General features: G+C 42.5%; 2 protein-coding genes across 4 annotated transcripts; one reads left to right on the top strand and one right to left on the bottom strand.

The window, feature by feature from the left end:
• The first annotated feature begins 629 nt into the window (after positions 1 to 629).
• On the top strand, positions 630 to 5,975 carry vsx2 (visual system homeobox 2). 2 transcript variants are annotated; one of them, XM_031847968.1, is made up of 5 exons: positions 630 to 1,057; positions 1,368 to 1,452; positions 1,910 to 2,033; positions 4,590 to 4,770; positions 5,197 to 5,975. In XM_031847968.1, exons 1-5 carry the CDS (start codon positions 634 to 636, stop codon positions 5,514 to 5,516), a joined length of 1,134 nt encoding a protein of 377 aa, XP_031703828.1. In that variant the 5' UTR covers positions 630 to 633; the 3' UTR covers positions 5,517 to 5,975. The 2 variants fall into 2 exon arrangements, with proteins under 2 accessions (XP_031703828.1, XP_031703827.1); XM_031847967.1 differs by having other exon boundaries at positions 5,134 to 5,975.
• A 9,050-nt stretch (positions 5,976 to 15,025) lies between these two features.
• Positions 15,026 to 22,016, bottom strand: LOC116383266 (synapse differentiation-inducing gene protein 1-like). 2 transcript variants are annotated; one of them, XM_031846965.1, is made up of 4 exons: positions 21,571 to 22,011; positions 19,391 to 19,882; positions 16,539 to 16,676; positions 15,026 to 15,876 (listed from the first exon to the last, which is right to left on the bottom strand). In XM_031846965.1, the coding sequence occupies exons 2-4, from the start codon at positions 19,814 to 19,816 to the stop codon at positions 15,718 to 15,720; spliced, it is 723 nt and encodes a 240-aa protein (XP_031702825.1). In that variant the 5' UTR covers positions 19,817 to 19,882; positions 21,571 to 22,011; the 3' UTR covers positions 15,026 to 15,717. The 2 variants fall into 2 exon arrangements, with proteins under 2 accessions (XP_031702825.1, XP_031702826.1); XM_031846966.1 differs by having other exon boundaries at positions 15,742 to 15,872; positions 21,571 to 22,016.
• Between the last annotated feature and the right edge of the window lie 240 nt (positions 22,017 to 22,256).

The following is a 22,256-nucleotide window of genomic DNA, read 5'->3' as shown; positions in this document are numbered from 1 at the left end:
GTGTGTGTATGTGCGCGCGCGTGTAAACAATTCAGCTAAAGGTAATACATACTGATTTATTCTAGGATGTTGAGGTAATTCTGCTCCATTTCAAAGGTAAGTAAGAGGTGTGAAATAGACGATTTAATTAGGCCTGACTATAACGAAAACTAATAAAACAATGATATATCGGTAGTGAGTTTATAATGGCTTAAACAATATTTGGTGTTTGTTACTATAAATAGTATATGATAAAACTATAGTTCCCTATCTTTGTCACTTTTAGTCGATTCCAGGTTCCTGACGCTGTAGTTCTCATTCTCATTTCGCCCCTCTCCCTGCAGCCTTGAAGAGTCATTTTATTGCATCCTTTCTCTCTGTAGCATAAATCCTTTCCTCGTGTATCCACATAGTCCTGAGGAAATGCAGATATGTATCCGAGAGGGCGTTTAATGCATCCTTGATCCACAGGAATCCTGAATCCTTGCAGCTGATTGGCTGCTGGTTCCTGCCTCTTGTTGGGATGGACCTGTTGGATAAAAGGACCATTTTCTAAAGGACACTTGTGTGTTATACAGACGATCATGCACTGGGGACCATCCTGTAAGACGGTATAATAAGAAATAGGCCTTTCAAGTAGCATCCGAAGACATCATGACGGGGAAACAAGGCGCCGTGCTTTCGGAAAGTTTACATTTATCGGAGAAAACCTCTCTGGGCGCGAATGGAGGGAGTATCAGCCACCAGCCGAAGAGCAGCGCGACCCATCCGCCGCCCAGGTGCACCGGCTTTGGCATCCAGGAGATACTGGGGCTGAATAAGGAGCCGTCCGCGGCCCCGAGGAGCCCGCTGAGCTCGCTGCCGGTCGGGGCGCACCTGATCGCCGCTAGGTCTTTGTTGGGCCCCGTCGGCATGGGTGTGGGTGTCGGCATGGGATTATTCGACCCTGGTAGAATTCCGTCGTTTTACAGACAACCAGCGTTTTTGGAGACTGTGCTGTCGAACGCACATGATGTTCACCTGCAGCCCCACAGCAGGTCCGTAGGGCCGCTGGACACCAGTCAGTCTGCCAGCTCAGGTGATGTGATCTCAGTCTATTCATTCATTTTAAATACTGATCTCACTGATATGCCATTTTCATATTTCCAACCTGCTTCTGTGCGTGTATTGTCATTTTTTCACATTGTATTATTATTATTATTATTGCTGTTGTTATTGTTAATGTTATTATTACATTTTGTGGCAGTATATAAAATAACTGTTGTGAAATGGCTTAATAAAATAGCAGTGTTGTTTCAGTGTCAACTGTTATTTATTACATTTTGTTTTTTAGGTTAAAAAATGTTATTAAATCTAATGCTTTTTTCTGTTCCTTGTTTCAAATCCAGACTCAGATGATTTGTCTTCAAATGAAAGAAAACTCTCAAAGTCATCAGTAAGTCAAAGCAAGAAACGGAAGAAAAGACGCCACCGGTTAGTGCTGATTTGTGATTATGGCAAATGTTATTTTGTTTAGAAATGAGACCAATTCTTAGAAATTCACGACTGTATTTTCAAAGTAACGAGTAGCCTACAAAAATCAATGTGCAATGCTTTCTCTCAAGTTCATTTTTAGTTTTTAAGCTTATCAAAACAGACAATGAACTAGTCAAATCACTGATTTTATTATAAATTAAACGCAGATCGCTTGTGTTTTCTGACATCCAATGCATGTTCTGTTTGGTTTGCTACATTTCTCACACCCATGCACATGGATAATAAAAGTCCTCGTTTATAGAAATCAACTCTTATTTATATAAATGTGTTCAATGTTGCTTTACCTTTTTTAATTTTTTATTTACGTCTTTATTAAAATCAGACTGGCTTGATTCCTGCAGCACACAATATATGATGTCCAATATGTCCACATAGTAATAACCCGTTTCCACAGGACCATATTCACCTCATATCAGTTGGAGGAGCTGGAAAAGGCCTTTAATGAAGCGCACTACCCTGATGTTTATGCCCGGGAGATGTTGGCCATGAAAACAGAGCTACCTGAAGACAGGATACAGGTACCACTCTAGTCAGGCACTCTGATAATAATAATAATAATAATAATAATAATTCTGCATCATTCAATCGATAGTTTGTACTTGTAGATGTTAGACCTGGAACCATCAATTTCTTTTGTAACATACACAGTTGTTGTGTTTCACTCCATTTTCATTTTTATCGAGACAGCCCTTTAGGGTTCACTAACTATTAGAAATCAAGCTTTATTTTAAATATTTTAATTATATATCCTACATCAAGAAGTTATAAGGCACTGAGCCTACTTTTAGACACCTTCATTCCAATAAAAATGCAAAATCTGAAATCATTCTTTTTTTTCTTTCTTTCTTTCTTTCTTTCTTTTTGGCTGTAATCTAGAAGCAAAATACTCAAATAGGTCCGTCAAATATTTTTTTTAAAACACGTTTATCTATAATCTCCTTTGAGATGCTCTCTGCTAAATATATAACATATAATGCTTGGCTAATCAAAGCAAAATAAAGGCACGTATTAAGTCAAAGCATCTTAGCCAATAATCATTGTACAGATTGGATATTGTTATATTCTAGACTGACACTGCACATCGAAAATCACACATCATAGACCATTCTTGTAATAATAATAATAATAATAATAATAATAAGTGTTTTTAAAACACATCTCATTCTTTTCTATTTGGTGTGTGTGAATGCTATAAGGCAAATATTATTGTCGGCCTTATGAATGTTCACCTGTAATTGTTCACCTCCTGTAATATGTGAGCACGTGCCGCCGGCTGCTCTAACGTTTAAGGGGAGATGGGCGAAGTGAGTCCCCGCAAATCGATCAGCGAAGCTCCCCTCCTGTCTGAACAAAGAGCGCTCTCCTCCCGCATTCCTCGCCAGGATAGATGATCTCTCATCGGGCGCAGTTGGATGTGAAACAATTTGTTCTCGGAGAAGGAGCCGCTAACGACCTAATCAAGCTATCAAGGCGGAAGAAGATTGCAGTGTGACCTGGACCATCCATCTGCCGGGGCGCCTTTTAATCTCGTTCTCATTACGGGCTGCAACAGCACAGCCGCAAATAAATAATAAAAAAGGAAATAAATAAATAAGCCCAGGCCTGCTCCTATCCTAAATAACATGAACACCCAATTTCTCATTGAGTGTAATTAGTTAAATCAGACGAGCTCGGGAGGCTGGCTGGCTGCTGGAGGTACGCGGGGAGCTCAAATGAAATAACTACATTGAATTTATTAGCACGGGTCAATAGCGCTGCTCCCCCGAGTCCCGGTAGTTTAATTTCCCGTGATATTTGCCCGCCTGCCCGCCATCGATTGGGCCTGAAATTAACTTATTTTTCAATCAGCCTCGGCGTGCCCCTGGGTCACTCCTCGTCACAGCTTCCACGCGCGGGCTTCTTTTGAGGAAAGAGAAGCAATTTCTCATATAAAAAAAAGTACCTTGTATGAAATAAGGGTTATCATCAGAATTATCAGGAGGAAAAAAAAAAAAGCATGAAAACGGTTTGATCGTTTTCCATTTAATACCCCCCCCCTACCCCTTCCTCTCTGCACAGAGCCATCAGAGGTGCCTAAGTGTTTAACAATCCTGTGTTGTGCTATGCTATCAATTTGGCCTCTCTCTGAGCTGACAGATAGCCTGCAGAGCCTTAAGCAGTTGCTGGCTGTGGCCAAGTGAAGTGTCATGGTGTGTCAAACCATCTATAACGCGGCCACAGGTAGCTACAGATCAGCTGTGACAGGAGGCACAGATCCTTCACACCTGTAGCCAGCAGCTTATGGGAAATCAATGGACTCAATCCAAACGGTGCACTTGTTATCTCCAGTTACTACGAATCACAGAGATTCCCAAATGGGTCGTCTTTGAAATACACTTTTCATGCACAAACAATAGTACAACGTTAACAACGGCTTAAGTAATGGTTAATAAATAATGTAGGCTACTATAGCTTTGCAGGTCAGAAGCTTTTTGGGTTGTGAAAAGTCCCATTTGATGATCCTTTCTAATAATGCAGTTATAAATGTGTGAATGCATTAATAGATACTGAGGTTAATATGGGTTTACACTTTATAATAAGTCCTCATGTTTGCAGCTCTAAAATGGCGGCAGAGGATACAGACCAAAATCCAAACAGAAAGAATAAACAGCTGCCACCTGGACTTTTCTCAACCTAATAACCCAGAATCTATAGTCCTATAACTGACACTACATTACATGAGTAGTAAATCATATGTTAGTTATTGATAAAGCCAAAACCTCTTTAAGGTGCCTCATTAGAAAGCGGTACCCATAGTTGCATCTTGCACATTTTGCACAAGGACATTCAAATTGCACACTGCAGTTGGATTTTTTTGCAACCCTCAAATGAAACCAATAATCAGACATTTCCAAACTATTAATTGTAAGCCTAATCATTATAGATGATAGACAGCATTTCATTTCAAGAGTGTAAATGTTTTGTAGCCAAACTAACCAAAACTAATCCAATACACACGAGTTATTTGTCTCATATGGAGGTGAAGGTGAAGGCGCTGGTGACTAATAACTGGTCGTTGTGTCCTCCTGTTACAGGTATGGTTTCAGAACCGCAGAGCCAAGTGGAGGAAGAGGGAGAAATGCTGGGGCCGCAGCACTGTGATGGCTGAGTACGGGCTGTATGGAGCCATGGTGAGGCACTCCATCCCCCTGCCAGAGTCCATCCTCAAGTCTGCCAAGGACGGCATCATGGAGTCCTGCGCCCCCTGGCTGCTCGGTGAGGCTGCTGTCCTACTGTTTCCCCATGCATTCAGCATCATTGTCTCACTGTGTCAACAGTTCATGGTTGTTCTATGTGGAGAGTATATGTACCTCATTATTAAATCGTAGCAGTACAGCATTTCTACGTGACTGTTATTCACGCGTAGTCATAACCGTGGTGGAGTGATGGGCTGATACAGTGTGTAGGGACTTATGGCAGATGCTCTAATTGTAAAGCAGCGAAACTTTAAAATACAGAGAACGTGGTATAGACTCTGCAATACTTAAGACATTTTCATCCTTGACGCTGGTCACGCCTTGCCCATCATCGATTTTAAACATTAAATTCTGAACCGGAACTATTTTTGCTATTTTTCAGTCCAAGATGGCTTACCAATCAACAGACGCTATTCTAAATCTGAATACCCGCAACTCTTTGCAGGGATGCACAAAAAGTCCACGGAGACAGCAGCCCCCCCACCGGCAACAGGACAGTGTGACGCGCCCCAGCAGCCGAGCTCTCAGAGGGCGGAAGAAGCCGAAGCGGAGGAGAAGAGGTCAGAGGGCAAGTCCACCATTTCTAAAGAGGAACTGAGAGAGAACAGCATTGCTGCACTCAGGGCCAAGGCACAGGAGCACAGTGCCAAAGTGCTGGGGACGGTTTCTCAAGACAGACTGCTGGAGGGCAAACAGGAGAGACAGGTGGCCGAGGAGAAAGCCGGTGATCCCCTGAGTCCCGCGGAGGAGGAGAAAAGTCCCTAGAGACTGCCACGTTCCTGTGGACTGATAATGTCATGAGTGAATGCAGTGGGCTGCACTTCCCCAACATAACTCGCTGTCCTGCAGGTGTTCATCCCTCATTGACTTCTCTATAACTGGCCTGCGTGTGGACTTCTTTAAGAAGAAAACTCATCCGGCCACTGCTGCACACACAGAGGATGCAAAATGCACTTTTTCTGATTTACTTCCAAAATCCACAGTTGTTGTTGCTTAATGCGTAGTAGAGAAGATTTGACTGAGTGGGAGTAAAGTGTTAATACTGGTGTATATAGATCCCACAGTTATATAGAGAGTCAGATGAGTCAAATTAAATCGAGTACAACAGTTATATCATATTAATCAGGACTACCTGCGACCCATGAGCAGTCAAGTGCATTTCATTCTCGGCATTCATTTTAATGTTGCTTGCACAGATACTGAATGGTGACATTTCAGATACAAACCGACAGAAAGTAATTGTTGTCCTATTTCACACTGTATATACTTGATATATTAATCTCTCCTCACCGAGGCGCAATTTGACATAATGTTTACTTGTAGTCCTAAGAAATTGTTTGTGTTTTCATTTCAAAATATGTATAACTCAAAATACAAAATCATAAAATACAAATAGCCTTTTATTAAGTGTGGCTTTTTGGTGTCTATTTGTTCTGCCTTCCTTTCAAACAAATGGTCAGCTGTCAAGGCACTGCTGAAACACAAAGTTGGAGAAGCCACTTGTTGTCACTTGATGCTCTGCCGGCTGGGCTCATTAGGACACGGTCTGCGGCTGCATGCTTGGATTAGCCCCTATAATCCGTCGCAGATGAGAGCCTTCACTTCCAGATTAAACTGAGGGACCAGTGCTTTTGGGACGGGAAAGAGAGGGAAAGCAAACCCCTCCGAACGGGATGACCTCAGCCCGATTTCAAATCACTTTAATATGCTATTACCAGCCGACTCGCAAGCTGTTTCATCCTCTTATCCAAACACAAAGTCTAACAGCTTTACTTGTTGGCGATCTTCATTTTCCAAATAAAGCTATACATCACGCCACTTCATCTCAGCTTTACAACACGCCTATGTGTCTGCATTAGCTGTAATCCATATCACATTTTAAACGTCACCCTCAGTCAGCTAATGGGGCTTCCTAATGAGTTGAACAATTAAGTTCTACTCCAATTAGACAGAGTGCAATTTCAAAGGGCAAGGGACGCCTGTTATCAGTGTGCTGCTGCATGTCTCAGCACTGAATGGCCCTCAGATTGGAACCATAATGTCACCCGATGGGGAAAAGGTTGCTAATTAGGTTGTTGACAGAGATAAGTATACACACCGTAACTAATGATGGCTATAGGAAATGGACTGGAGTGTGTCAGAGTAACAGGAAATGTTGCTAGAATGAACCTGGGGCCTATACTTGCAATGAATAAAGTTCATTGCAAGTAAAAGGACAGCGAGCAGGGATTCTCCTTTCTCATTCCTATGGACACATTTCCTCCTATGATTGAAGGTGTGCATGAGCCTTCACAAGAATGAACCTGGGAGTAGCATTTGAAAAGACCGTATATAGAGAGGCATGCTTGAGATTTGAAGGGTGGATTTCCGATGGAGAGCTCATGCCACAACATTAAAGAAGTTTTGTTTTACATTCAAACCTGGAAAGACAGATACACTTCAGACAAATCCTCCCCAAGCTGACAAAGAGTCAGTATCTTGAGCAGAAGTGTCCCTTCACACACATAGTCTTGAACCTGACATCACTGGTTAGAGGCTAATTGTATTGCCTGCTTCTTTCACCATTCTGCAGTTTAACAACATGTGTAATTTCCATTTTCTAAGTCACCAAATGTTAGATATAACCAAGAGTGATTTAAGGGTGGTAGTGTCAGTCTGTCCACTGCTTTGCCCACTCTGAATTGTCTTAACAATGGTGGAATGGATTGTCATGACACACATTCCCTCAAGATTAACTATAAAAACTTTGGTGAACCCTTCACTTCTTCGTACAGTGCCATCAGCAGGTCAACATTTTAATTTGTTCAATACTTACAGGAATTAGAACATGTTGTTTAGTCTTAACTTTCAAGATTATTAAACTCACATTTTAAGCAGTAAACGTCATAAGAAATATGATTTTGCACATCCTCTTTTAAGGTGGAATTCTCATTAAACATCTCAATAGCCATTTTAGCTGGAGTGACAGAAGTGGTTTGCAATACTGAGCCCTCACCTCCACAGGCCCTCAACCCAATTCATTTATTGAGGCCAAGACATATACAGTGAGGATTATTCCTCTAAGTGCAAAGCTATTTAATCCCCTGAGAGTGGAATAGAAGGTTATGATAAATCAGATTTGCTGAAGATCAAGCTGTTTACATTGGATATGAGGAAGTAATTCACAGTATCCCTGATGGACAGTCTGCTTGTTGAAGACCATCAGAAGATCATTTCAATCCATGCAAAGCGAGATCAGAGGGATGTTTATGGAAAGATTTCAACTAATGCAACATTAGCATTCAATTTCTTTTTGATGGGGTGGTGAGGAATATGATTTCATTGGTGAGATTAAGTGCATGCTGATCATTTTGAGAATACTCTGGGCTCCAGATGCTGCTGAGTTCAGATCAAACGCAAGATGTAGTTAAACTGAATGTGGTGTTGTTCTGCCCTCTGCTGCACAGACTTATCAGTACAACCACATTTCAGAACTATTCACAGATGGCTTTTGTTGGAGCTCGACCTTTCTTATATTATTTCTTCCATTTTTGAACAATAACAAGGCTATTTATGCATCCCTTTTGTGCTCCAAAGTGTCTATGGGAATTCATTTGTAATCAACTTATTTCAAATACTCCTAGGCAGTGTGGACACATGGACGTTTTTTTTATACCTGCACTTTTTGCGTATTCTTTTTTAAATCGTTAATGTCACTTTTGCTTAAATATGATCCTACTTTTCACTGCATTGCTACATTTGAAGTTGCATACGCTACATAGTAAAATCAAAAGTCACATGTAGAGTCAGCCTGATAAACTGTGTGAGAATGGAACAGAAGAAAAGGAGACAATCAGCAGCTGTAGCAGTGGAGAAGCTGCAGGGGCCACAGGAAGGCAAAGCTCCACGTGCAGAGAGGTGACACTCCGGAAATGATTCGTTATAAATGTTTGAGTTCACGGGCCGCCGCGTTCACGGGCCGGGGCCACTTTAAGCATAATACAATGAAGCATCACACATGGGGTGTAGTTATGAGGAGTTCATGTTGTTTACATATCGACGTTATCTGCTTTGGTGATGGTTTATTCAAATGTTGATTGTAAAATACGTTTCAGGCACCGTTGTGCCCATATCTCGTTTTATTTATTGTTTATTTTCGTTTCATCGTCTGAGTTTTGTGTCTTTTCTGGTTGGTTCTTGTGAGGCTACACTGAGGGCTGTTGTCTATTTTGAATTGATTATCAGTTGTATGCACAGACTGCAGACTGTCGGTTTGGACTGAGGGGTTCTTGGTGCTGATGTTGGTCCACTTGTTTATAAGTTTATATTTAATGTAATCTCTTTTGTAACCTAAAGATGTTCTTTAAGTTAACAGAAGTATCATATCATCACCTCACACTGTTACGTGTACCCAGAGTACACTGATTCACTTTTTACCTTTTTACTTTTACTTACGTTTTTACACAAGTATTTGATTTTAAGAGTAAAATGTCTTTTAAAGTAGCAATACTTTTACTTGAGTATAATATTCTAGTACTGTTTCCACCTCTGTTGCTACTTTACTATGTACTTCTTTTTTTAAAGTTACAAATCCAGCTGTCATGAACCAGATGTAACAACGACTGGATTTTAAAATTCATTCATACAACTAAGCTGTCTGGTAGTGGTAAAAAATAAAATGCACTGAATATGCTAAATATCATCAAAAACAAGTATTTATTTTTTCTCCCTACAGTTAACTCTTGATCTTGGATAGCACAGATGAAGACATTGAGTCTTCTTTGTGATAAAGTTGAATTCTCTGGAGAAAGTCAGGAGATAGACCTTGTGCTGAAATGAGATAAAATACATTTTACTGTTCCCAAGGTGACATTTTGCTTGGGCAATATAGGAAAGAAATCTTGAGGCTATTTTTACATTTGCCTGCTCTGAAACGTCTACCTGAAGATAGTAGCGTGAACTCTAGGGCTGTAAGAAAATGTCCCCACACTTGAGTATCGCAATATTATGTTTTGTGACATAGCATTGTTGTAATCTTCAGCCATGGATAATGACTGCTCCTGTAATATGATGAATGCAATGAAGCCACATCTTTATACTATGACAGTTTTCCTAAAATTAGATTTTAAAAATTGCAACATATTATCTTGCTTACAGTATCGTGATATGTTGAACCATAACCCCTGTATCATGATCCATATCGTATCGCCAGATTCTCTATATGTGCCTCAATATAAACACATGAATATACTGTGTACAGTATTTATACTGTATTCTGTATAATACATGCACATAAACATGCATACACAAAGTTTATGCATGTGTTTACAGGATGCATGTGCTTAATAGCATATGTATGAGAAGTTACACTATGTAGACTATGCTGTGTGTGTGTGTGTGTGTGTGTGTGTGTGTGTGTGTGTGTGTGAGAGACAATGTGTGTCTACATGTTTATACACAGACATACCAGCAGTACATGTATATTCACATTCATACATATTCGCATTTGTCTTTGAGTCTTTTAATGTTAATGTTTCATTGAAAACGGGCCTTGAGCGCTTCGTCTTACTGCCTGCGTGTAGTGCCGCATTTCATCCACAGGGGGTCAGTCTTGAGCTTCTTTCCAAATCAGAACCCCTTTATGAATTTGTGGTCAGGTGAATTACATTACAAGTTCACAGTTACATCTTTTCTATAATACAGTCAATATATGAAAATCCTGCTGCTACAACACTGCGCACATCTTGACATCGATTCATATCTGTCCGGCTGGGGGAAAAAGGGTTATATTACAATTTTTACAGCAGACATGATCCTGATATCTTGATCAATATTCTCATTTCTCGTCACTCCTCTGGTGCTCTCTGTGATGAGGCTGTCAGCTGTGGGTTAATGGAGACGGGATTGATACTGCGGCTAAATGATCCGCCTTGGCTGGGGGCTGATTTCATCTCCAAGGTTCTTCTGTTTTTTCTCCAAAGCCATCCAAAGGGTTTGATCACACAGAGCCAACCAGCTCTCTTTTACGCTTCACTGGGTAAAAACCATCACCTCAGTGCTGCAAACTGGCTGGAATCAGTATTCCGAGGTTGTGCAGTATATTTGCGGGTGTTTTATTTGTGATGGTGCTAATATCGCCTCACAAGCCTTTCGATTAAGCAGCTGATTGAAGTCTGGTGTAGATGTCTGTGGTGTATCGAGTACTACTCTGTGCTTTCATTATGAGCTATTAAAGTCTGAATACAGCAGGAGAAGAAACAAGGGAATTACATAATGGAAAGTCAACAGCATGTTTATTCCACCTGCTGACCAGTTGGCATTTCCTTTTATCACTTCAGCTGTAAAATCATCTGCCATTAGTGAAATTACAATCCTTTAATAAACATATGCATTTTATTTTATTTTTCCCCCAAAAATGAAAGAATCTGAAAGCTCCTTATGCATCGGGATTATAGGGTTAGAGTGATTGCAGTGCATGGTGGGAGTTCTGTGTCCCTGGATGACCTTCACTGTCTCAGATCAGCTTTATAGACCTGACTCCTCTGTGTCGCTAGCCTCCTACTCCAGTAATGGATATCAGTTATCTCCTGAAGTTGGACTTGACTGCTTGTCCCAGAAAGATTTATGATGTGTGGCACGACATCAGCTGCCCTCCAGCCTTCACTGCTCGGTAGTTTCAGCAGGCCATCTGTGGGCTGTTTCAGACACCAACTCCAGTCATCCAAGCGGAGGTAAACCGTGTTAGTCTCCATTTGCTTAAATATTTTCATACCTAACCTTTTGTCTCCTCCTGTTTTGTACCTCATGTCTCAGAAACTGACATCACCCCTCCCCGTGAAGTGTCGGGTACTCTGGTTGCAATTAAAACCAACTCATCTTCCTTATCTGAGGGCGCCAAGGATGCTTCTGCTGGCACAAGACGTCAGGTTTGAGGAACGCTCGGAGCGAACAAAATGAAGTCCAGTCTTTACTTATCAAGAGAAGAGAAACATGAACTGCTAGACAGTGCTCCCTTGTTGCTCAAGAGTGATAAGCACAGCCAGAATAGGAGGCTGTGAGGTCCTTATCAGTCCAGAGTCCTGGCAAATGCCGGCGCCACAGAGGGAGGCATGTTGCTGTGCGACAAAAAGGTGTGAGGACAGATAAGCATGTTTGTGAAATGCTTCAAAGATGAGCTTAGCTCTGATATTAAAGGAGAGAGAGGAGAGAGAGAGGAGAGAGGAGAGAGGAGAGAGAGAGAGAGAGGAGAGAGGAGAGAGAGAGAGAGAGAGAGAAGAGAGGAGAGAGAGAGAGAGAGAGAGAGAGAAGAGAGGAGAGAGGAGAGAGAGAGTTTCAGAAATAGATGCTGACATTACAGTTGCTGCATGGGATGTCTTCAATTCCACATGCACACTGAAAAGTGCTATGGAAAACAGATTTGACCTGCTGAAGCTAAGCGGTGGTAGTAGACAAACTCAGATCCTTTACTTTTTACTTTTAATGTAAAAAGATTTTAATGTAAATGCATCAACACGTGAGTAGCGTTTTACTGTTTTCGCTGGTCGAGGCAGAGCTAGAGAGCTCGTTTGAACTGCTTTAGTTTAGTCCAGTGGTTGGGACCCTTGGGGGTGTCCAATGAATATGAATGTTTCTTTGTATTAGATCTACAGTGGGGCACAATCCATTTCTTTTTTCACCTATTTAACAACGACATTTAGACTAAGTTACCAAAGTGGGGACCTAACAGGAAAACTCAAAAGTCTTTTATGCTGCTCTTCTTATAAAGAATGACTCATTTACAGTATACATACGTGCTTTATGCAAGTATTTTTCCTTTTTACAAAAGGCAAGTAGACACAGGTTATTGAGACGCAGAGCTAAATATTGTCGGAGGTTTTAGATTCCACCATAAGGCATATTTTCCTTCAGTGTTAGTAAAAAGAGTAAAATACATTGCTTAGCATCTGGATTTGGCTCTGGATAAGTTAGAATACCAGTGTCTGAAACTCCTGGTGTGCTGAAATGCTGAGTTAGTACTATTTGCTAATTTCTCGCTCCATGTAAAGTGTTGAAATCTCAGAGGGCGACAGACACGAGTTTTGTTCCATCCGTTGCCAGAGACGTCATTGGTGCTGCTGTTGACCTAGAAAGTGTCCCTACATCATCAAATATACATTAAATGTATCTGCCTGCTTGGGAATTGATCTCTGGATGAACTTCAAACAGCATGCAAGTGTCTGTAATCCACCAAATGGACTGTGTGTTTCTGATTTAGGATCTGTCACACAATACAGAGCCAAGAGCTTTTCCACTTTTGCAAGACGACAACTATTTCCCCAAAAGATTAAAACTTCAGGACACAGTTTCCAGCTCCCTCAATCACATCCTCCCACTGTGGTTTTGAGTGGTGAGTTAAAAATATATTCGCTGAGTCATATTTTCGAGTATTACACTTGATTTTTCTATCCTTTTCACAGGGGGAGTCTTTGATTGTTTTCATAGTTTTCCAGGATTTTCTTTCGACTAAATGTTAGTAAAACGAAAGGATACAATATCCACATTCTCAGTAATTGTGGCAACCACTTCAAATACATCCTCTTTTGCTGAGGCATTGCACAGACTGAAGATATTGTTTGCGTGTCTGTTGTCTCGGATTAGAGAGTGGTGACAGGTATTTCATCACAGCAACGATAAGAATCTGAAAATGGCTTTCAGTCGCATGGACACTCAAGAGCATCATGCTCCTTATTAATGTGGCACTCAGCTCTAATGTCTTTTTGTCTTTTCACTGCCTTTCCGATTCTTTCCATTTTGTTTCAGCCCATTCATCATGTTTCTCACCTTAGGTCTCTGTGCGAGACCAATTCATTTTCTCTTGTTCTTTTTGACATCTGCTGGACGTGACAAGTCTGGGTAGTATGACTCGACAAAAAAACGACTGTTGGTTAATTTTAGATACAAGGATTATATTTAGAAACACAGTACGGGCGTATAATTCCTTTCAAACAAAGACCTGCGTTGCCCACATTAAAAGTGTACTAACATACCTAATGTAATATTTGCAGAAGTTCAGATTCAACCTGCTGCTGCATGACTCTTGGAAACTTTGTATTCACGTGGGGGCGGATGACTAATAAAATCAGTTTGCTTCTGGTGGTCTGAGCTAGCTATGGATGCTCTCTCTCTGTGTGTGTGTGTGTGTGTGTGTGTGTGTGTGTGGGCGAACAGGCGTGGGCGAAACTCCCTATCTATTGTGGGAGAGAAAACACATGCACACTCGCTCACAGAGTGAGCCCACTTCAGCACCCCGTACAGCTGCCATTGATGAGAGCGTCACTTTCACCCCCGTCTATCCCATCGAGCCACATTTCATGCATTACAGACTCGCTTGAAGAGAAGCTGCAAAAAAACGAGGAGGCAGACAAATATATGAGAGGTCATGCTGTGCAAGCTTTCCTGTAAAACTTGCTTACCTTTGCCATCTGCTCCATTTATTCTGGTAGAGTGAATGATGGGCTATATATTTAATACTTTCTCCTCTGCTTCTTGAGCTCAGTATGTGGCCAGTGCTGTCTGCAAGTTGAACCTGAAGGGCGTTGAGCTGTTTAGGACACAATGGCTCTGGAGGCCCGTGTTGTGATGGGATGGCATGTGGGGCAAGAGAGGACGGGACGTGCATGATGGTCGTTCCAAGTCCTGGAGGGGAATAAAGTGCTGCTCTCATTTTGCTTTGACATCCTGACTTTAGAGAGCAGGCATTGTTGCTGACACTCACAAGCACTCTGGCAGATAAAGTCACCTCAAGGCTAGACAGTGAGTGATGCCAAAGGCGGTGAAGAGCCATGGCAGTTACAGCAGAGGCTTGTGCCAGCAATAGGAAAGTGTCAATACAATGCTCTGTGGTGGACAATACGCTCTGACAGGCTTCTCGAACCACACAATCCATGTTCATTGGTTCCCAACCTTTTGTTTTCTGATGCAACAGCTTAAGTTAAGCCCCTTCAGCGACCCAAGCCATCATGTTCCAAACTTACTGTATGGATTGTAAACTGGATGTTATCTAACACCATTAACTATGTAAAAGTGGATGCTGCTGCAGTATTGTTTCATGCAATCAAGTTGTTTGGTTTTAAACACTCGGCAACACCTGGTGTCAGTGTGTTACAGCTGCCTTTTGGTCATGGATTCTGCTTTTCTGTTGATAAGTGGAGCTTTCCACATAGCCCCTGGCAACTGCAGAAGTATCCCCTAAAGTAGAAGCACCCCTGGTTGTGGTGTCAAAGAAACAATGAATAAGAGATGAGCGACATGGCAGATGATGTTTCATTATTCATGCCAAATGTATTTATTGACCTAATTTACAGTACACAATAAACACAGATAACGCCCTTGTCCACTGCTCAGCAACTTTGTGTACACTTTTTTCCTCTTCGTATTCAGGGTCCACTTCTCTCTGTTTACCGACGGGAACAATTTTCGGTATATTCCTTGAATAAACTATCACAAAAGCCCACAGACTGAATGTTTTTCCAAGAAATGAATTTAAGAAGTGGACAATATACAATCTGCAGTAGTATTGGCAGAGAATACAGCTACTATGAAGGTAAAATAAAACGGCTGTAAACGACTAATGCGGTAAAAGGTAGGTAGTTACTGCTATGTTTTAACATATTAGTACAGCACAGTCTTCGTGGAAGAGTAGTCATCCTTCTCAGCTTGAGCTGGTGGAATACCTCGGTGGGAGTGTTGTTTACCAGAAACAAAGATTCAGTCGGATCAATATGCAGTCCAAGTACTCCATCCACACGTCTTGGTTTCTTCTTTTCTCTGTCTTTCTGATTTAGTCTTTTCTCTTCGTAGAGCCTCTTTTTCTTCCGCAGACAGCCAGGCAGCAGAACAGACACGCGCCTTCAGGAGAGGTATCCCACCTCGTCTTTTCCCTGCCTCCCATCTGGATTCCTCTTTCTCTCTATCTCACCCCCCCTCCCCAAACAAGCCGGTCCCAGTGCTATACGTGTCCGGGCTTGGACAGGTAGGCTATGAGGGCCACAACCACCCCCACATACATCCCTGTTCCAATGGTGATGGAAAGAGCTGCCAGGAAGAGGGCTCTTCTGGAGCTCATTCCTGCTCCGGAGAAGTCTCCCTTAGAGATGGCCTTGCCTGTCTGACAAAACAAAGCAGAGAGTGAAATGAGCTTACTCATCATCACCGAGTGTATCAGTAGGCGTTCAGCCACAGTCAAAAGAGAGAAAACAAGAAATGCTCTTTGGGAGCCATTAGTTACCATGGCAATTAGGTAATTCCATACTGTATCCATCTGACAGTGACAAATGTGTTATTTGGGTGTTTTGGTTTCCTATCAAAAAAACGAGCCTGGCCTTTTATTTATTCTTCTGTCAGGTATAATTTCCTCTGCAATTATTCTGGAAGATGTGGTAAAACCATTAAGATGTGCTGTGCTTTGCTTGAGGTTGCAGGATGTGAGACTTATCTTTTCGGACCAGAAATATACTGACGGTAGACTCGGGTCTCAGCTATGGATGCAACCCTTTAAAAGGATGTAATAAAAGTGCACTGCTCACACATACATACCGCGGACCAAAACTTTCAATGTTAATGGTTTCCTAAAGTGAGCACAGAGGACTGACGAGTGGTTCGAACTTGCTGAATTTACGTAGTCAATCATCTCAAACAACGGCAAGCAGGGTCACAGGCAGGAGAATGGGCTGCGGTATAGCACTTGTCTGAGTGCTTGTGCTTGCTGACCTTAAATAGCATGCAGTGTAATCAGATTTAATGACGGGCTTAAGGTCTCTGGGCCTTTACCTTGTGAGAGTAGTAAAAGGCAACGATGCCCAAGGGCCAGAAGCAGCAGAGCATGGAGAAGATGGCTAGGCCCAGGTAGTCCCGAGGGGGCAGCACGAAGAAGTTGTCCTCGCTCTCACTGTCACTGGAGCTGTCACTCTGGAAGACAGCGGGTTGATGAAGAATAATTGAATGTCAGAAAAGGAGAAGATGATGCACTTTTTTTACATGACTGCTTGTACTGCTTGGCACAATTCGTGAGACAATCAACACATTGACAAAATGAGACAAAAGGTGAGTGCAGGGATCTTGATACTGACACCTAAACAGTTCTGGGGTAAGGGTGACATGTGCTGATAGTCAGGTGTACTTTGAACATGTTAAAAGTGGTGTAGGTTGACAACTCGCGCCCCCCCCAGGCCAATGTATCTGCCCTTGTTCCACCACCACCCAGGACATGATGTGCTCAGTCAGCCAGAAAGGATTTGGTGCCTCTGTCAACACCCATGAGCGGTTTGACAGATAACACGGGATTAACGGATTGTTCCATCATCGCGAGGTGACAGGGGAAACAGGGGAAACAGCAAGAAGGCCGTGTCATTTGTGTGCTAAATTGTTTCTACGGCGTGAGAGACCTCCGCCATCTCTCCTCAATACACCGGCGTCTTATAAGGCAGCAAGTGTCCAACAGGTTCTCAATACTGTGTCCCCATACTCAGGGCCACAAGGGCTGAGTGGGTCATCGGATGATAGATTTGAAACCCACTCGGACTACATTGGCACATTGCGTCTGCAGCGAGGACGGCAGTACGACTGCATGGGTGACCTTTAAGAGTACGTTGCCATACTCTTCTCGGGCTGTCCCGGAGACGTAGTGGTTGTTAGTCTAAATAAATAGCCCCCATAAGGAGCGGGTTTTATTTGTTTGTCTTGCAGCCTGCAGGGATCAATCAAACCGAGGAAAAGGAAGGCACAAAATGAAAATCAATATGTAAGGCAGGACCTGAACCAGCAATTTTAGAGGTAATTAAAGAACTGTCAGGTTGGCGGGCAGAGAAGAAAGGAGCCGTACTTGAGCGCTGACGACTAAGTTTTTAAGCATGTTGTGCACAATTTTCTTTCTTAGCTTCTAATCTGATCTACCTGTGCCAAACCGTAGAATCTAATGTAATTATTTGTGCTATTTTCAGGTGTAGAAACCTTAGACGCTAGAGGGAAGTGGAGGATAGCAGTGCTATACTATCCAAACAGTTTTAGCTACCTTTGCCAGGAGTAGATTACGTAGATCCCTGCTATCTGCTTTATGAACACTGTCCACCTGGACAGCCGGGTGTGATTCATCAAAACAGCAGCTGGTCATAACATAATCTGACATCACATGAATAAACCGGTACACAAACAGCAGTAATCTCCCTTGTTATCTTTATAGCAAGACCTGATAACAGTTCTGAGTGACTGGTGCATTCAGTCCTACTGACAGCCTGTCTGACACCGAGTCTGGCCGGCTGGGGACACACTCCCAGTCTGGTCTGATGCCAGTAGAACTGATGGGGCTCCGCAGAGGCACAGTGCCTTTAACAACCCTGTCACTGCGCTCTCCGAGGCCTCGTTAGAGTCTGGAGCGGACATTCGTCTCCACAGACCCACAGCGGCATCACCAACACGCTCTTGTTGCTTTATTACCTGCATTTTATATTTTCTCTGTCACACAGGTGTCAAACATCTGCTGACAAAAACTCGCTGTAGTTTTTTGTAGTAACTGCTATGGACTATATTCTGGAGTTTTGGCATTTGTTATTTTTAGTCTCCATAGCTGTGAAAGTCCTCTGAATGTTTGATTGGACTTCTATGCATCAACACACATCTGGCACTGTTTGTGTGTGTTTTCATGATTCACACGCATCCGAGCACACACACACACAGGAAGGGAAAGTGAAGAAACGCAGGTGCTGAGCAAAAAGTCTCATATTCCAGCTGGAAGCCCAACTTTCATCCGAGCACTGTTCATCAGATTCATTTGCTCTTTTAAATTGACATGGAATAACTTTAGCTCCCGGCTCACCTGCTCCAACGGCCAAGCATCAGCGGAGTCTCGCTTAATACCCTCACAGCACAACATTACTTATGGCGTTAATGGCAGTCGCTGCTGTGTCTCTATCTATCTGCCAGGCCTCCGAGTGAAAAGAGCTGGCTCGATCATCAGCCCAGTTAGGGTGCTATACTTCTTCCTCTGCCAGCTCAGAGCCCTGGGTACTTCACAAGTGTCCCTGGATGAAATTAGATTTTTACCACTTCTGAAAAGTCTTTGCTCTTTTGCTGTCATGCGTTTCTTTGGAGAGTGAAGTCCTAAAAGAGCAATAGCCTGGAAAGATAAACTAAGATGAGTCATTTTTTTAGAATGTAATTATAAAAAAAAAGTGTACAATTACCCTCCACTAGATTTGAAAGACTCCAGCAAATTGACAATTTAGAGAAGAGAAATGAGCATGAATCACACTGGCAGTCTATTAGAATGGTAAATGAAATAATAAGCATCACTATCCACACCATGGCTCACTTTCTGCTGAAAGATGGCCCTGTCTGTTACACTATGAGTGTGTGTGTTAACGCCTTTAATTTCAATCTCAAAACACGGCCAAATGGCTCTTACTTCCATTAATTTGCTCTTTAAGCGGTGTAGTTACAGTAATTATTCCCATATTGCTTGTAGCAGGGGTGACAAACTTGTATAATCATGTATCAGGCTACAATTGAAATATATATATGGCTTGTAGAGACACGGTATATGAGGCACCTACCCCAAATAAAATACCACTAAAGCACTGCACACTGGCACATATGCAGAAAATGTATTCTTTTGTGTGCCCTCTGACCTCATACTCAGGACCCTGCTCGTCCTCCACTTCGTACGACACAGTCTGGATCTTCGCATCTTTCTCTCCTTGTATGCTGTCCAGAGGGTTTTCTGTGGAAACTCCATCCAACACCGTGTCCTTACTCTCTGTGAACGTGGTCTCAAAGCTCTCGCTCTTCGAGTCCTTGCTGTGGAGGCTCACGTCGTCTTTGTACAGGATAAAGTTGGGCCTGTAGAAGGCCTCCACTGCCAGATGCAGGGATTTGGCATCCAGGAACTGTTGAGTCTTATGCTCGCCATTAGTCCCAGTGTAGTAGTAGCCAATGAGGTTGTCCTGGTAAGGCTGGCTCGGGTAGTCACACTGGTAAGCCTGGTATTCGTTGTGCACCACTTGTTGGTTGGTTTTGTCTAGCAGGGGATTCTGGAGCTCACTGAGGCTCTCCATGATGGCCGGTTCAAACGTCTAGTGGATCAGAGGATGAAGTCCAAAAAAGATTCGCCAGTCTGGTAGCTAGAGAAATAAGAATTAAACAATTACAATTAAATAGGATTCATAAAAAGCAATAAATGACCAACAGTTCAATTAAACCATGGCACACACAGTCAGACCCGACATCAGGTTTTTAGTAATGTAATAATTTAGAAATTCAGTGCAGGAAAGATTTCATCTTGCTTTGGAATCAGCATTCCTCTCACAAGCTCTCACCAGTCTGGGCCATAAAATCACCATCTGCTGTATGTTCAACTATTGTATCTCACACCCTCGGATACAAACATTTGGGGAAAAAAAATATCTTCCACATGTCACGGCCGCCTATATACAAAGCAGGCAAAGTGTGGCGGGCTGTACTTTGCATTGCGTACTAATTACTTTGACTGTCTGAACCGGCCTCTCTGAGTCCTCCTGAATGTGTTTAAATTAGTGAAAGATCAGTAAAAAAATTAGTGTTTATGTAAAAGACAACAACAACACACTGCCAGGAGAGGCCGTCACTAAGGCAACACGTCAGCCAATGAGAGGCTGTGGGATCTACGTAAGCATGTCCAGATTTGAGTTAGCAAATACACAGCACCAACGGTCAGATCCTTTAGGCCAACAAAGACGTCATCCATCAAAGTAATCTTTCATCTTATATATGCGTTATGATGAAATATGATAAAAGCCACAGAGGCGACTGCATCATATTTTGGTGTTATAGAAAGCCATTTCATAATCTTTTTGTTGAAAGTGCAGTGGTGACAAATGAGCCACAGGGTGGAAATCCACAAGAAAACAGAGAGGCTTTTCACAAATTAGAGAGAAAAAAAGAGGGATTGATTTATGAGGTTTGGGAAGCTATTGAGTTGCACAGACGTCAACACAAACAACCTGGGCTTGGCCAAATAACACGAACACCCACAAATGAAATGCCATCCAGTGCAACATTAGCCTCAAGACTTATATCAATGCCTCTGATGGAGTCTAAACAAAAACTATAACACAGGAACTCTCACAAAGCTGCCGGTGTGTATTATTATTATGAGTATTGCATTTGTTTGCATATATTACTCGACAATTACTTCCTGGCCCACAGAGAAGACTTGCAGCAGACCTCTGGCCTCTGTGACCCCCTAGAGAACAAAAGCTCATGCACTCTGAGGTTTCCGAGCTGTGCAGCGTGAAGCGTGAATAATGTGCAGACCAATGGCTGAATCTGAGCCCACACACCAAAGACTCGGTCTCCATTCTCACATGTTTCTGAGGCTGAGCCACTCTCCAGATAACAGGGGATTCCATTACACACTACATTAGACAACAAAAACCACATCCCACAGCCACAAATAATTCATCTCTCACCATGAAGATGTGCACTTAGCACACGTGAGTGTGTGCTTGGACTCCACAATCATTAATGATGAGCTATATTCTCTCTGCCTTCTCTTTTTTTCCAGTTTATTCGTATATGTCCCTCTATCTCTCTCACACACAACATCACAAATGTTTTGTTTTGATGACATCACACCTTTTTATTTGTTATCATACAATTTGAAGTACTTGATTTACAAATTTCATATAGCTGATCATGAGGGGCATCTTCATGTTTCGTCACTGTTTTGCCCGTTTGTATTAAGGCAAGATCTCATATATATACCCTGGAATAAGAGGCGAAGAACATCATTTGGATTCTAGTAGCTAAACATCTCCGAAAATCATCTTACCTGTCGTGGAAAATCCTCCCGCAGCTTTGCTCAGCATCGTTCCTCGGCGCAACTGAGTCGAGACGGACGGACCCACCTTTCTACTTCACATCATCAGTTTTGGGATACTGCCATCGCAGCGCAACATATGCCATCCGATTAAAAGGAAGTTATTCCGCGTGTGCGAGAATGGATTTAACTCGCTGAGCGCTGTCTGCCATGGCACCGCTGCTGCGTCTGACAGGTAGATTTTACGCACAGTGTCACACTGAGCTCAGGCTCAAAACAACTCCGGCAGAGGCTGAGCTGACTCCAGCCGACTGATTGGCTGCGCGAGGCGCTCTGCGAACTCTAATACCGACCACGGATTTGACATTTTCTTACTGTAACTACCTTGCCTGGGCGTCCTCCCCCAGAGCTGCTGTTTAGCCTCCTTGCATGAGCAGAGAGTCATTTGGAAACGGGTTGCTAGCCCACTGAAATATACTTCAGACCACATGAGCCAGCATTCCCACTTTGCAGACTGGTAAGAGTTGTGTCATTGAGTTATTGCATTGCTTGAAACAACTTGATTGTAAACTGTTTAAGTGTTATTGTTCCCAGCTGAGAACGCCCACGAAATGAAGGAAACACACAAAACAAAATCTTCACAGAACATTTTTTTTATAAAGCTCCCCTTCTGCTGCACGGATTGCAGGATTCTTCTT

Source organism: Anarrhichthys ocellatus, unplaced genomic scaffold, assembly GCF_004355925.1.
Source record: "Anarrhichthys ocellatus isolate YVR2014 unplaced genomic scaffold, GSC_Weel_1.0 scaffold7, whole genome shotgun sequence".
NCBI lineage: Eukaryota > Metazoa > Chordata > Actinopteri > Perciformes > Anarhichadidae > Anarrhichthys > Anarrhichthys ocellatus.
Note: the sequence above shows the minus strand (reverse complement) of the source record. Positions and strands in the feature narration are given on the sequence as shown.